We start from the raw sequence: 15,437 nt of genomic DNA on the forward strand, positions 1-15,437 counted from the left end.
TCTCTATATAATTGCACTAATTGTACATAGTGTCACGTCACCCCCGCCGGTCTCATTTTTAACAGGGGGTGAATGTGGTGATCCACTGTAATAGGAGATGTAAGGTAGGATCTGCACTACAGGTTCACCGGTAGCTCCTGCCGGCTGGCTCCGCCCAGGGAGAACTGTATAAATATGCATGACCTCCAGTGCCCTGCCATTTCACCAGCTGCAGCAGGAGGCCACGCATCTGACTGTAATAAAGCCACAGTTGTACCCAACTTTAGTCTTTGTGCAATTGATCGTGCATCAGTGGCTGATCCAGTTCAGTTTCTGGTCAGTTGTAATCCCTTGCATGTTGATAGTTGGGGATTCAGTAATGGCCGTGTCATTGAATGTCTCTCTTTCTGAGGTGGACATTGGTACTGGTACTTCTGTGGGATGAATGCTGCTTGCCACTTATGAGTGTTGTAAGGTGTTGGGTGTGGTCCAGTTAGTCTTATTAAGATATTCTAGGCCTTAGAAAGTTCAATAGTAAATGTTTATCAACTATGAGAAACTATCTACATTGGTACACTAAAGATCCAAGCTTAGAGCTGTCTCTATGCTTGTTTCTACACAGGGCTCTGTCCAACACTGCACTGACCCCTATGTGCAGGTAATTTGTTCTCTTGCATCACTGTGTGGGCAGTACCATACTCAGTCCCACTTTAACCTTTTATGTGCCAGACCCTTTTACTATACCTCTCCTGCCTTTATCCAATATATTTACAAGTTATCTCTGTTTACCCCATACATTACACCATCTCCCCCATAAAGTCGCTGAGTCCACAGATTCAGGTAGACTTGGGAATATACCGCCGTTCCTTCATTGTCGCTGGGTCCAAATGAACTCACTCCTAACAGCACTGTGGGTGGACCTACATCATATAGATTGCAGCTTTTTAAGAAGGCAGCTCACGACCTTCTCAAGACAATTAGGGTTGGGAAATAAATACTGGCCACGTCAGTGATGTCCACATTCTGTGAAAGAATAAATATAAAAATAAATGAATTGCAGTCCACCCTATATGGCAGCAACCTGATCCAGAGATGCTTTATTTTCCTGAAAGAACCACTGTCTGATCATCTAACCTGGTTCTGGTACTGTTTAACATAACATTTCCAGCAGTTTTCGCTACTGTCAGAGCAGTCTGCTCTGTCGCTGCAGGTTAATTTTGTTGAAACAGAGATTGTTCTGCATCTCTTGTGTCTTGAACAAGTGGTTCTCAAAACAGTCTCTTATAGGGTCAGTCGGTCCAGAGACCTCTTAATCCTTTGAGAGTACCCAACTCACTGGCAGGTGCTTCAGCGGTAGACGTGCCTGGTGTTTGACTCTCAGCGGGCTGTCGCTTGATAGGTGAAGATGTATCCATACAGCTAGTTGCCTCTGTTCACTTTAAAACAATACTGGGTTCGTCCTCGGGCAGCTTGAAACAAATTACGTCTATGCACATCCATCTCGCTGACAAGTCGACGAGGGCCAGATTGTCCCTCTAGTTCGGCACAAGATTCTCTTCTCCTTAAGTGGTCCAAAGGATTTTTAAATCTTCTTCCTTGTACTTCTATCTCGTATGACAGTGGGCCAGTTCTGTCCATGATTGTTCCCAAGGGCCAACTTGAGCCAGCACCGAAATTCTTTGCATAAACTAAATCTTTGAGGCATGGTTTGTTGTCTGCTCATTCTGTTTACCCTTCACCCTCCGCTCCAAATTTGGAACTCTAAGATCCAATCACGTTATAATGCGCCGGCCCATAAACAACTCGGTGGGTGTAACACCTGTGATGGTATGAGGCGCAGCATGATAGGTGAGTAGGAACTAATGCAGTCTGATTGTAAAAAGGTCAATGATTGCCTTTTTGTGGCAGCTTTGAATATTTGGATGGCACTCTGAGCCAATCCATTTGAGCAGGGTGGTAGGGAGCAGTCCGAACATGTTGAATACTGTTGGGCCGCATAAAATTCCGCACTTGTAAAGGCAGTCCCATAGGTGGCGAATGTCTATCACATTTTTCTCTACCGTTGCTGATGAGGTTGTGGACTTCATTTTGTGTATTTCCATCCGTTTGGAGTGAAGAGCAAGAACATGGGGCGAAATTCTCCTACCCGCCCCGCCACATTTCTGCACCGACCGGCCGGCGGGAGTCTCCGTAACACCGGCCGGTCAATGGGGTTTCCCATTGTGGGGCAGCCCCACGCCATCGGGAAACCCCCCGGTGCCGGCAAAACGGAGACTCCCGCCGGCGAAGAATGACGCCCATGGAGTCCATAAATGGGCCAGTGAAGTCAATTTGCAGTCACACCTAGGGTCGACCAGGCCAATCCTAAGGGTGCATTAGGGATGCAGATGGCAAGTGTTGCATCATTTGACACTAGTCACATTGTTTGACCAGATTCTCTATGTTGATGTCCATCCTAGGTCACCACACATAACTGCAAGCATCTTCACCTTCATCATCCCAGGATGGGTGCAGTGTAACTCCTGTAACAATAGCTTCCTAGCAGGGGTGGGAATGACCACCCTAACTCTTCACAACAATACGCGTCTTCACAACTTATCTTGTCTTTTCTTACCTGAAAAGTGATAGCAATTCAGGCTTGTTACCATAATGCCAGCCGTGGAGGACCATGTTCTTGACTCCAGGTAATAAGGGGTTTTGGATCCAAAGCTCGACCTGCCTTGCCAACACTGGCAAAATATCAAGGGAGTGCAAAGCAAGAACGATCTCCTGTGGTCCCAGTGGAGGCCGCACACTCTGAGGTCGGGGAAGACGTCTCAAAGTATCCGCATTCGAAATGTGGGTGCCCAACTTATGTCGAAACTTGTACTCATACGCTGCTAACAATAGAGCCCAGTGTTGGACTCAAGCTGAAACTATGAAGGGGATGACCATGTCCTCACTAAATAACTCCAACAGGGCTTTGCGGTTGGTAACGGCTATGAAATGTCATCCAAAGAAGTGTTGGTGGAAATTTTTGACTCTGAATATAACGGTCAGTCCCTCCTTTTGATGGGTCAAAGTGGACCAAGAGACTGGATGACTGTAAAGCTAATTTAACCTTTTCAAAGGCTTCTTCTGATGCTCTTTGCGATAAGGCCTCTGGTGCTTCTTGAGTAGGGTGTGTAAGGGTGCCAACAATGTGGAATGATTGGGAATAAATCTACCGTAATAGTTTACCACACCTAAAAATAAGTTAAATTCTGTCATAGTTTTGGGGGCTGATGCATCTTTAATCGCTTTGATCTTCCCCTCCATAGGGTGCAGCTATTTGGCGTCTACCCTGAATCCTAAGTATGTCACTTCCTGAGCTTGGAACATACACCTTTCTCATTGCAACCTTACTCCGGCCTTCTTAAATCTCTTTCAGACTTCTTCAGGATTTACTAGGTGCTCCGCTTCATAGAATTTATGGTGCAGAAGGAGGCCATTTGTCTGTACCGGCCCTTGGAACGAGCACCCTACCTAAGCCCACATCTCCACCCGATCCCCTTAACCCAGTAACCCCACCTTTTTTGAACACTAAGGACAATTTAGCATAGCCAATCCACGTAACCTGTACATCTTTGGACTGCGGGAGGAAACAGGAGCACCTGGAGGAAACCCACGCAGACACAGGGAGAACGTGTAGACTCCGCACAGACAATGACCCAAGCCGGGAATCGAACCTGAGAGCCTGGAGCTGTGAAGCAACTGTGCTAACCACTGCGCTTCAGACGCTCCAGTAATTAATACATCATCTAAATAGACAACCACCTTGGGTAGGTTCTGTTCTAAATTTTCCATGTGCGTTGGAATATCGTACAGGCACATGAGACTCTGAAGAATAGCTGGGTGTATTGGTACAAGCCTTCGTTGGTGTTTATAATGACAAACTCCCTGGCAGTTTCATCTAGCTCCATCTCTTGGTACGCATGACTCATATCAAGTTTGGTGTAAGTTCAACCTCCTGCTGTTTATAGCTCTCCGTTTGGCACTTCTCATAACCTGGGCCAACTATAAAGCCTTCTCTAAGGTAATCTCTGCGTCTGCTAGCGATTCATTTTGTATGGCCATTTCACTAACACCACAAACTAGCCTGTCTCTCAACATGTTATTGAGGGGGTGAGTGGCAGACATGTTAGCATGGTGCATATCCCCGTGCCCAACCAGGTCCGCCAGGATACATGGTGGCCCAGGTCTGCACTGCAGACCCTGCCCCCGCATGTTCACCTCCCCTTCCCCACACCCACTCCCGGCCGTTCTCCTGGCACTCCACCCTCCACACCCCTGGCCCTATCGGTGCCCGGCATTGTGTGGTCCTCTGGTCCTGACGCCCATCCCTGCTACCAGGCCTACCACGATTTTAGCTTCATGACCGACTCTCCACCCTTCCCTAATTTCGGCACCGACCGCGGAGAACCCCTTTTTCAATTATGTTTACAAATTAATTCAGAAGGTGAATCTGTTCCTATCATCCTTTCAGGCAGTGCATTCCAGGGATGGGGCACGTTCATTTATGTGTGGGGACAGGAGGAGCTACCAGAAGCTGAGCGGAGCGGGGGATGGCGGGGGTTAGTGGTGGTAGGTTGGTGGCATAGTGGTAACATCATTAAACTATTAGACTCATAATTTAGATGCCTTTGTGGACCTGGATTCAGATCCCACCATTGCAGCTGATGGAATTAAAATTTAATGAAGAAAACATTTGGATTGTCCCTTAATTGGAAAAGAAAATAATTGGGTACTCTAAATTTATTTTTAAAAGTAAATAAAACATTTGGAATTGAAAGCTAGTTTCAGTAATGGTGACCATGAAGCTTTCATTGAATGCTGTAAAAGCAATCTGGATCACTAATGCCCTTCAGGAAAGAAAATCTGCTGTCCTTACTTGGTCTGGCCTACATGTTACTCCAGATCCACAGCAATGTGGTTGACTTAACTGTCCTCATGAAGGGCCAAGCAAGCCACTCAGGTCTAGAGCAATTCATCATCGACAACCAGTTCTGATGCCCACATCGCATGAAGTAGCACATTTAAAAAAGCTACTAACAACTTGTTCTCTGTACATACATATATATACATGTAAAATTCCTTCTGGCTTTCTTGCCACTTAACTTAAACCATTGTCCTTTGGTTACCAACCAGCGTGAAACTTAATGTTTTACCCTTATTTACTACCTCACAAACCCTCATAGTCTTCAACACCGATAATACATCTCCCTTAGCCTTCTCTGCTTTGAGGAGAAGGTCCCCAGCTTCTCTCATCTCCCCACCTAACTAAAGCCCCTCAACCCTGGTAAAATAAAGATTTTTTGAATACAGTGTGGGGGAAAGGGAGAAGCCAAAGAAGAACAGAATTAAATTTATAATCCACTATAACCTAGACTGTAAGCTATTGAAAAACCCACTACATGAGTGGGATTTAGCATTTTTTTAACAATGCCATTGCGAGGTCAGTACTTTTTTAAATCATAAAATTCAAAAACCCACAGAAATATTTGGTTGAATAACATCCCAGAACAATTTAAACAATTAACACCTTCACCTGGGTTGGAAGTGATCTAACATAATTAGCCTCAGCTTGCAGGCTGGGGAAAAGTGCACACTCCTGATTGACGGAAATTGGTTATTGGTGCAAAATTCTGCTACTGGCTGGGAAAGGAAGCCCTCATTTGTACTGCTGTATGTGTCAAAATAACATGCAGTGCTTGCTATCCAGGCTTGAACATAAGGAGAGGCACATATAGTGAGGGGCCGCCTCCCGCCACTGAGAAACACGCGGCTGGGAGGCTGGAGGATCTTGCCCTTAGTTAACAAAATTAATCAATCTCGGATTTTTAAATTAACAATGATAACTTCGTCCATTGCTGTTTGTAGAAGAGAATTTCCAAGTTCGACCATACTTTGTGTGTCAAAGTTTTTCCTAACTTGTATCCTGAAAGGCTAAGCTTATGTCTCCACTTTTAACTTGGAGGTTTACGGCCCCGCCCGTTGGCAGGATTTTCCGGCCCTGCTGAAGTCAGTGGACTTTCGAATGGCGCATTTTACAGCCCCATTCCTGCTGTGACAGGGCAGTAAAATTCCACCCTCAGATTCCCAACCAGTGGATCCAGCTATCCCACCCGTTCCCCTTAATATCCTGAAAACTTTGATGCAATCACACCTTAAACATCTAAATTCCAGGGAATACATCCCTGGATTTGCATAAGGATTTGTAATTTAACTCTTGCAATCCAGGTATCATGATATTAATTCATCTCAAGGAGCACCTTTTTTAGTTATCTATCCGCAGTATGTGGAAAGCGGCGGTAAGAATGGCATTTATTTCCCGCCCCGAATAGTCTTTAAGAAGGTTGTGGTCAGCCACATTCTTCAACCATTGCTGGCTGTATGTGGTCCAGGACTGTAAGAATTCCAGGATTTTGACTCACTTGATATTGCCCTCTTATCCTTCTATTCCTCTTTTCTTCCATCCACCTATTCCGCTTGAGTTTTGACATTGGGCGGGATTTACCGAGCAACTCGCCACATGTTTCGCGGCGGCAGGAGGTGATTCACCATTGGCCGGTCCCGCCATTGTCAACGGAGTTCCCTGTTGAATGTACCTCCCCACTGCCAGGAAACCCATGGTGGGGGGGGTGGGGGGGGGTGGGGGGTGCTGTCAGCGGGACCAAAAGATTTTGCCAGCGTGAACAGCAGTAAAGTCTCGCCCACAGTTCTTGCCTCAACCACTCACCCTGGAAGTGATTTCTACAGTCCTACAATTCTCTGTCCTCCTGACTTCTGTTCGAAATCTCTTGGATTTAATTTTGAATTGCGGACCCTTGCTCTTGACCCCGCAATGATTTTTCTTTTTTTATTCAGAGGACCCAATTCATTTTTCCAATTCAGGGGCAATTTAGTATGGCCAATCCACGTACCCTTCATATCTTTGGGTTGTGGGGGCGAAACCCATGCAAACACGAGGAGAATGCGCAAGCTCCACATGGACAGTGACCCAGAGCCGGGATCGAACCTGGGACCTCGGCGCCGTGAGGCAGCAATGCTAATCACTGCACCACCGTGCTGCACCTCAATGATAGGGAACATTCAGCATCGATCAACCTTGCTCCATCCCTTCATAATTTGAAACACTTCTCGAACAGAAGTATAAAGGTGGGTTTCTTTATTTTTGCAAGAAATTGGAATCCTGTTGCCAGTTAGCTGTCACAGTGGTTATAATTTTGTTTTTGTGCAATAGTATAACACAGAGGATGGTAGGAATGAAAACAGGGAGAGATGAACGTATAACAGGCCGGTGGTCACCTCTTACACTATCACACAAATATCTACCCCAGTGTGTCAGGCATTAAAGAGGGGGCAGGGTGAAAATGAATCGCAATGGCTACAGCACCCAGCAATAAGCAATCCATTTTCAAACCACAGGCTGACTTCACCAGAGCAGACGATGTCAGGGACAAACTGGGAGCTGGGGGAAAGACTGGCGCAGACCAGGGCTGTATTGTGTTGAACTTACAGAGGCTGCGTCTGCATTGGGCAGTACAAACAGTTGATTGAGAGTGGCCCACTCTCGGACGCACTCTCCCTTGCATTCTGGAGTGTGCCCATCATGCAAACTGTGCCTCTATTGTGGCTTCTCCTCACAGTTCAGAAGCATTTCTTTGTGAGTGGTGCGGAGCCGGTGGTGTGACACTCTGTCTGCATTGTACCATGCACACCCAAAACCTCTAACAATCCCTTATGGTGCTCAGCAATCTACACCGCAGAAGTGGACAGTCTCCAAAGCATCCTCTTCAGGTTGGGAATTCTCATCAGTTTGTTTTTTGCATTGTATTTGCTGAAAAAGATTCTTAACTTAAAAGAAAATGGAATTTGAAAAGTGCAAATGAGTGACAACCTTTAGGCAACAATGGAACGTCCGATTGGTGTCGAAAGGATTAATGCTGAGTCTTATTGTCTGGTTAACTTAGAAAGAAATGTATTTGAAAATATCTTAATGATGGAAAAGTAAGGGCTAATTAATGATTTCTGATAAATAATAGCACTGAGTGGAAATAAAACAACATTCAGTGACTGAACCAGGGAGGGAAGAAGTCAACAAGTCTAGTGTTGCCTTTTCGCTTAACATTAAAAAAATTCAAATTCCTGTGCAGAATTACCAATTCAGTGTCTTAGTAAATGACCGTTTGTCTGCTGTGGTTTGTATTGTTTTGATCTGATATATGGAAGCAATTAGTCAGCTTTTTTGACCTTTGAGGTTAGAACCAGTTGCTCATTAGATAAACAGATCATAGAGCACAGAAGGAGGCCACTCAGCCCTTCTTCACCTCTGCCTTGGGACACAAGTTTCTCCTTTTGCTCTCTGCACTTGTCTTTATCACTCCCCTGTTGTTTTGCCTCTCTTCCCTCTTTCTTGCACCATTTCAATGTATCCATCTGTAAGTATAATTTGCATTCTTACACGTCAGTCTTTTTTTTGCTTTAAGGAAAGCTGTGTTATTCTACGTAGTGTGAATTTTAGTCACTCTACCTTCCATGAGTACGTCAGATTTATGCAAAGGGAAATTTGGGCTTTGTTTTTTTAAAATGCAGTTTAATTTTTCAAGGTTAATTGAGGTGCATTTCCTCTTGATTGTTAAAAGATGCTGCGAGTTCCAGTGACCAGCGGCATGTTATCTTGTGATTGACTAAGATGGCAATTTGGTAAAAGAAAGATTTTAATGCACATGGAGTCTTGCAAGACCCCAGGACATCGCAAAGTCCTTTCTAAACATTGGAGTACTTTCCTTCAAGGACAGCCACTGCTGTAATGTTGGAAGCATGGCAACCAATTTGCAGGAAACAAGATCCCACAAACAAAATACTGATCAGAAAATATGTTTTATTAATGTTGCTTGGGGGATAAATATTGACCAGGGAAAGTTCTCCTGCTTGCTTCTCCAGAATAATAGAATGGGATCTTTCAGGCCCCCCTGACAGGATCAATTTTTCATATTTGAATGTCTGATTAGTTTTTTTATAAAAAATGAATGGCCCTTTCGGGAAGGAAATTTGGCCTACACGTGACTCCGGACCACAGCAATATGTAGTTGAAATGGTCTAGCAAACCACCCAAGTAAGGTATGATTGCTGGCCTTGCCAGTGACGTCTACATCCCATGAAAGGAAAAAATAAATGAGCAACAGTTGATATTTCCATCACCAAACCAAGAAGGCCAGAAGCCTGACCTTTGTTTAGTGTTGGACAGTTGAAGGGCTTCAGAAATCTTCAAACCTAGGGGCTAAGGAGAGGACTAAATCAAGCAAGATTCCTGCTCACCATTACTAATGACCCCAGTTAGAAGCACATTGGGTGAGGATGACACCAGCCTTGCTATAGCTTGAACTTAGTACCAGGAAAGAATTAGCATCTTTGGAAGTCAGGAAGAGTTACAAAGTCAGTCATAAATGCGGCTCCACTAAACAAATCAGGCTGAGATTTCACAAAGGGCTTATCGCCATGCTGGACATAAGGTGCTGTCGTTGGTTACACTTCTGTGCCCAGATCGCCTAAGTGAAGAAAGCAATATTGGACCTTGTGGGTAGCAGCCCTAAAGTCCGAGTAAAAGTATTGGAACAAAGTGCAGGGGAACGGTATTAGAATAAGGTTAAGGTGAGGAGTTGGGTGGGATTGAGATAGAGAGATTGCTGTGAAATTTGGGTGAGGGGGTGAGGGCAGTCTGGGGGTTGGAGTAGAGAGTGTTGGAGGGGAGATTGGGGAGAAGAATTAGAGAAAGTGGGGGAAGAATTTGGAAAGATTGGGGGAGATTAGAGAGGATAGGGCAGAGATGGGGTGGGAGAGGGTGGGGGAGAGGAATTGGAGAGAGTGGGATAGAGAATGGGGGAGGAGGATTGGGACAGAGTGGGGGATGGAGACTGGGGCAGGATAGCAGGGAGGGGGACTGGAGACCATGGGGAGTTAGAGCGGGAAGGGAATTGAAGAGAGTAGGGGGTGGGGATTGGAGGGAGTGGGAAGGGGGACCAGGTTAGAGAGTGGTAGATGGAAATTTGTTAGAGATTGGGGAAGGGGGGATGAACAGGGTTTGAGGAGTGGGATTGTAGTGGGTTCATTGAAGTGGGAACAACACCAGTTCCTATGGAGTCTGTGTCGATCACTCCTGCTTCTCAAAAAAGTATCTTTTAAACCTGCCTGGGATGTTCTGAGCAGGGCAGAAGCAATATCTGCACCAATCATTGTTGACTAATTTCTGGATGGGACCCATCACTACGAGTGAGACCGACAATTTCAAGAAGCCAAACACCACACATACTCCACAACTTTAGCAGTGAGAATAACATCAAAGCAGATTTGCCTTTCCAACTGCTAAACTTTGTGAATGTTTAACAAACCGAAAAACAAGACTATTTCTACGACAGCATCTAACGTAATGAGATGAGTGCAACGTTATAACGGCAGGAACTCCATCACTTTGATTTAAAACAATATAGATTGAAAGGAAGTCTGAAGAACATTTATGGATACCACAAAAATGCATACTCCCAGAGAGGGAGAGTACTGGGTGTGCAGGAAATTTTCGCCGATGACATATTTGGAATCTTAAAGCTTCAAGCTTTGTTCCCTAACTATGGAATTCAACCCTTTCCCTGGCAGCAGTTGGTGATTAAACTAGTCTGTTTGCAACCTTGATATTACATTTGACCCAGAGGTGAGCTTGCAGCCTTATATTCAAGCCATTGCTAAGACCGCCCCTTTCCCCCTCCGGAACATCATCTGACTTTGTGCCTGTTTCAATTCATCTGCTGCTGAAACCTTCATTCATGCCTTCATTACCTCTTGAATTGACTCATCCAATGCACACCTAGCTGGTCTCCCACATCTACCCTCTGTAAACGTGTGGACACCCAAAACTCTGCTGTCTGTGTCTTTAACTTGTACTGTGTCCCATTCCCCTTTTAATCCTATGTTCACTGACTTGCACTGGCTCTTGTTAAAGCAGCTTCTTGTGTGTTTTTTCAGTTACCACTCTTGTTCTCAAATCCTCCATGGCATTTTGCCTCCCTATTGCTGTTGTCTCCTGCAGTCTGACAAGGCTTTGAGATATCTGTGCTCCTCTAATACTTGCCTCTTTTGCATCCTCAATTTTCATCTGAATTAATATCTCCTTAGAATCCCTACAGTGCAGAAGGAGGCCATTTGGTCCATCGAGTCACCAAAAGAGCACTCTTCCCAGGCCCAATTCCTTCCTCCCTTATCCCTGTATCCCCAGTTAACCTGCACATCCTTGGACACTAAAGGGCAATTTAGCATGGTCAATCCACCTAACCTGCACATCTTTGGACTGTGGGAGGAAATCGGAATACCTGGAGGAAACCCACGCAGACACGGGGAGAACGTGCAAACGCCACACAGATAGTAACCCACAACCGGATTTGAACCCAGGTCCTTGGCACCTTGAGGCAGCAATGCTAACCACTGTGCCACCGTGCCGCCTTGTGAGACCCGGTGTCCTAATTTGCTTTATAATGTTCCTGTGAAGTGTCTTTGGAATGTTTTACTTCATTAAGTTGTTAAAGTTGTCATTGCAGTGTGGTAGTTTGGTTCTGAAGAGAATACAAGCCCAATCTATCTAACTTGTTCTTGTCATTTAATCCTTTCACCCTGCCTCATTCTGGTGAAATGCCAGTGGAATGAAGTCAATGGTATGCAACATTGGCATCAAATATATTAATAAATGAAAGTAGGAGTAAAATGCTCATAGCGAAACCCCTTATTTATTATTTTAAAAAGGATAGCCAGGGATCTGATAATAAAATCAGTAAAAGACAGGAACACTCAGCAGGTCAGGCAAAACCTGCAGTGAGAAAACCAGAGTGAACATTTCAGATCAATCTTTCAGCAGGACTGGTCGAAACATCACAGATCATAACGCGATTTCACCCTTGTGTTTATTAGGCTCCCCCAGCTAAAATTTCTCTCAGATTGGCGGGGGGTGGGGGTGGAGAATTTCTAATGGTAGGAGAGCACAGAGCTATTTATTTGACAAAAATGCATGTTTGTAAAATTGCCTTTTAGAAAAACGATTATTATTTCAGCCCTGCTGTTCTGTGGCTGCAGGTCTTGCAAAGGGGATGGTAGAGAGCAGCTAAAGTCCGCGAGTACAATGAGAGTTCAGTTCTTGTTCTGACAGATGTGGGAGTTCACACAATATCCATTGCTCAGCCTGGTTTAAATCATCTCTTTGTTCTCTCTGCTCCATTGTCTATTGTGCAGGTATCAATGAGTGTGATTGTCCCCAGCTGCTGTGTGTACATGTCCCATTGAGGGTGAGATCTGCACCATGAGCACATCACACTGTAACCTGGCACTTATAGTCGTGTGTCTCATCCAGGGTGAGTACCCAATTCAACCAATAACTGTGCTAAAGTTTTGAGATGATACTGCATGGGAGAAGACGATGCGACTCTTTGAAGAAGCTACTTAGTCCCAAATCCCATTGCAGAGCTCCACAATTCTTTTCTTTCCAAACATATATTCCATTCCTTTTTGGAACATACAATTGAATAATAGTAATAATAATCTTTATTAGTGTTACAAGTAGGCTTACACTAGCACTGCAATGAAGTTACTGTGAAACTCCCCAAGGCGCCATATTCCGGCTCCTGTTCGGGTACGCTGAGGAAGAATTCAGAATGTACAAATGACCTTACTACACATCTTTCGGGACTTGTGGGAGGAACCGGAGCACCCAGAGGAAACCCGCGCAGACACGTAGAGAATGTGTAGACTCCGTACAGACAGTGACCCAAGCCAGGAATCGAACTTGGGACCAGGGCGCTGTGAAGCAACAGCGCTAACCACTATGCTACCGTGCCGCTCTATATAGACAATGCATCCCAGATCAGAACAATATACTGCATTAAACACCTGAGTAATTCTCCTGTGACCTTTGTTTTCCAACCCACCGCCCTTCTCCTTATTTGCTCAGGAGGTGTTATGACTGGAATGCATGACTTGCACGGCTAGCGCAGGTATGATGGCCTTCCAATGTGCTGTAAGATTCAAAGATCCTGGGTGGGATTCTCCACTCCCTCGCCGAAGTGGCTGCGCCGTCGTGAATGCCGTCGAGGTTCACGATGGCGCAAAACGGCCCCGGTCCCGACCAATTCAGGCCCTGACAATGGGTCAGGATCGGGGCCGCGTCATCTACACGCGCCAGGCCTTGTCGCCCGCGTAAAGGCGGCGCCGCATAACAGGCGTCATCCGCGCATGCGTGGTTGCCGTCCGCTCTAAGTCCGCCCGGCAAGAAGATGGCGGACGGATCTTGCGGGGCCGCGGAAGGAAGGAGGTCCTCCTTCAGAGAGGACGGCCCGACGATCGGTGGGCACCGATCGCGGGCCACCCCACATTTAAGGTACCCCCCCACGGTGCAGGATCCCCCCAGCGTTCACGCACCGCTCACGACGGCAGTGACCAGGTGTGGACGGCGCCAGGGGGAACCCGCCGTTTTGGCCTGGCCGCTTGGCCCATCCGGGCCTGAGAATAGCGGAGGTGCCGGAGAATCGCCATTTTGGGTGTCTCCGGCGATTCTCCGGCCTGCGGCCCGCGAAACTTGACCGGGCCGTTCCCGCCGCTTGGGAGAATTGCGGGAGGGCGTCGGACCGGCGTCCCGGTAAATTTTGGCGGCCCAGGCGATTCTCCCAATCGGCGAGGGAGTGGAGAATTGTGCCCCCTATTTTATGATAATCTATCAAAAGCCCCCATCTCTGTTGAACACGTCTGTTAAATCTCCCAAATGTCTGCACTAAGAAGAAAAATCCCAATTCTTACCTCTCTCCACCTAATACAAATAATTTTGATTTTATTTATGTTTCCCCTCCTCTCATGACTGTTACCAGGCAGCAACCCCATGGCTGATGGTCTCCCTCACCCACCTAACTATTCTCAGTTTGCTAGTTCAATCGTGGCTAATGCGAGAGGAGTCAAATCCATAGGCTTTTTTTTTCTAAATTTAGAGTACCCAATTTAATTTTCCAATTAAGGGACAATTTTTAGTGTGGCCAATCCACCTACCCTGCACATCTTTGGGTTGTGGGGGGCGAAACCCAAGCAAACGCATGAATGTGCAAACTCCACATGGACAGTGACCCAGAGCCGGATTGAACCTGGGACCTCAGCTCTATGAGGCTGCAGTGCTACCCACTGCGCCACTGTGCTGCCCTTCAAATCCATAATCTTGACATGGCATGCCGTGGGATCCATGATGCGGAAACAGGACCATTACTGCAAATCTCTATATTCCTCATTATCATCTAGTAACCCTGGGCGGGATTCTCTGATCCTGAGGCTAAGAGTTGACGCCATCGTGAACGCCGTCGTGTTTCACAATGGCGTCAAACAGGCCCCTAGGATCAGCGATCCTGCGCCCTACAGCTCCAGCTGCCGATACCGGCGTCAAACGGGCGCCGCGGTCTGAGCATGCACACTACGGTCAGCGTGAATTCACGCATGCGCGTTACGACCGGCGCAAACTTGCGCATGCACGCTAGTTTCCTTCTCTGCACCGGCCCCGACGCACCATGGCGGAGAGCTACTGGGGCCCGGCGCAGAGGAACATTATCCCCCACCAGGAGAGGCCGGCCTGCTGATCGGTAAGCCCCGATTGCGGGCCAGGCCACGGTGGAAGCCCCCTCGGGGTTGGATCCCCCCTCCAGGCCACCCCCCGCAGGATGAACGGCGAGTTCCCGCCGGGTAGGACCACATGTGAACGCCGCCGGCGGGACTTGGCCTATCTTGGCGGCCACTCGGCCCATCACACACGGAGAATCGCTGGGGGGGTCCGCGTAGAGCGGCCCCGACCAACGCCGTGCCAACTGCGCCGACCTAATGGCGCCGATTCTCCAGTGACCGGAGAATCCCGCCCCCTTTCTAGTGTGTGGATGTATGTGCACATGTGTGTGTGACTGTGCGCATGTGTGTATATATATGTATGTGTGCCTGCATGTATGTGCTTGCACGTCTGTGTGTGCATGTGTGTGTGTCCACATGTATGCATGCATGTGCTGAATGAATGTTTGCATGCATGTGTGTATGCATGTGGGTGTGCACTTGTGCATGTGTGCTCAAGTGTGTGTGTATGTATGTGCATGTGTGTACATGCATGTGACTACAGTCATGGAATAGCCCAAAGACTTGGCTCACAAGTAAAGGATGGACAGAATGCCACAGAGCTGTCGAGGTGGTGTACCTTGATTTGAATAAAGGGAGAGAGAAAGGAGAAAGTAAATATTAATATATTGAAGATATCAGCTCATTAATTTTGCTAAGTTATGTGTGTTAGATCACAATTACCTGACTGTTAAGCAGAAAATGCTCTGTTGATTTTCCATTGGCTATTTATAGTATGGTTTCATATTTATTGTATTGTTTTATAGGTGGAA

General features: G+C 46.5%; 1 protein-coding gene across 1 annotated transcript in view; it reads left to right on the forward strand.

The window, feature by feature from the left end:
• Window positions 1-7,477: 7,477 nt before the first annotated feature.
• The window catches only part of LOC140427380 (uncharacterized), a 188,581-nt gene continuing 180,621 nt past the window's right edge, over window positions 7,478-15,437 (forward strand). The window contains exons 1-2 of the mRNA XM_072512926.1: window positions 7,478-7,797; window positions 12,271-12,389. Of these exons, the coding sequence (XP_072369027.1) occupies window positions 12,338-12,389 (52 nt within the window). The 5' untranslated portion in view covers window positions 7,478-7,797; window positions 12,271-12,337. The remainder of the gene's footprint in view (window positions 7,798-12,270; window positions 12,390-15,437) is intronic.

The sequence above is a fragment of the Scyliorhinus torazame genome, chromosome 7 (genome assembly GCF_047496885.1).
Source record: "Scyliorhinus torazame isolate Kashiwa2021f chromosome 7, sScyTor2.1, whole genome shotgun sequence".
Classification (NCBI taxonomy): domain Eukaryota; kingdom Metazoa; phylum Chordata; class Chondrichthyes; order Carcharhiniformes; family Scyliorhinidae; genus Scyliorhinus; species Scyliorhinus torazame.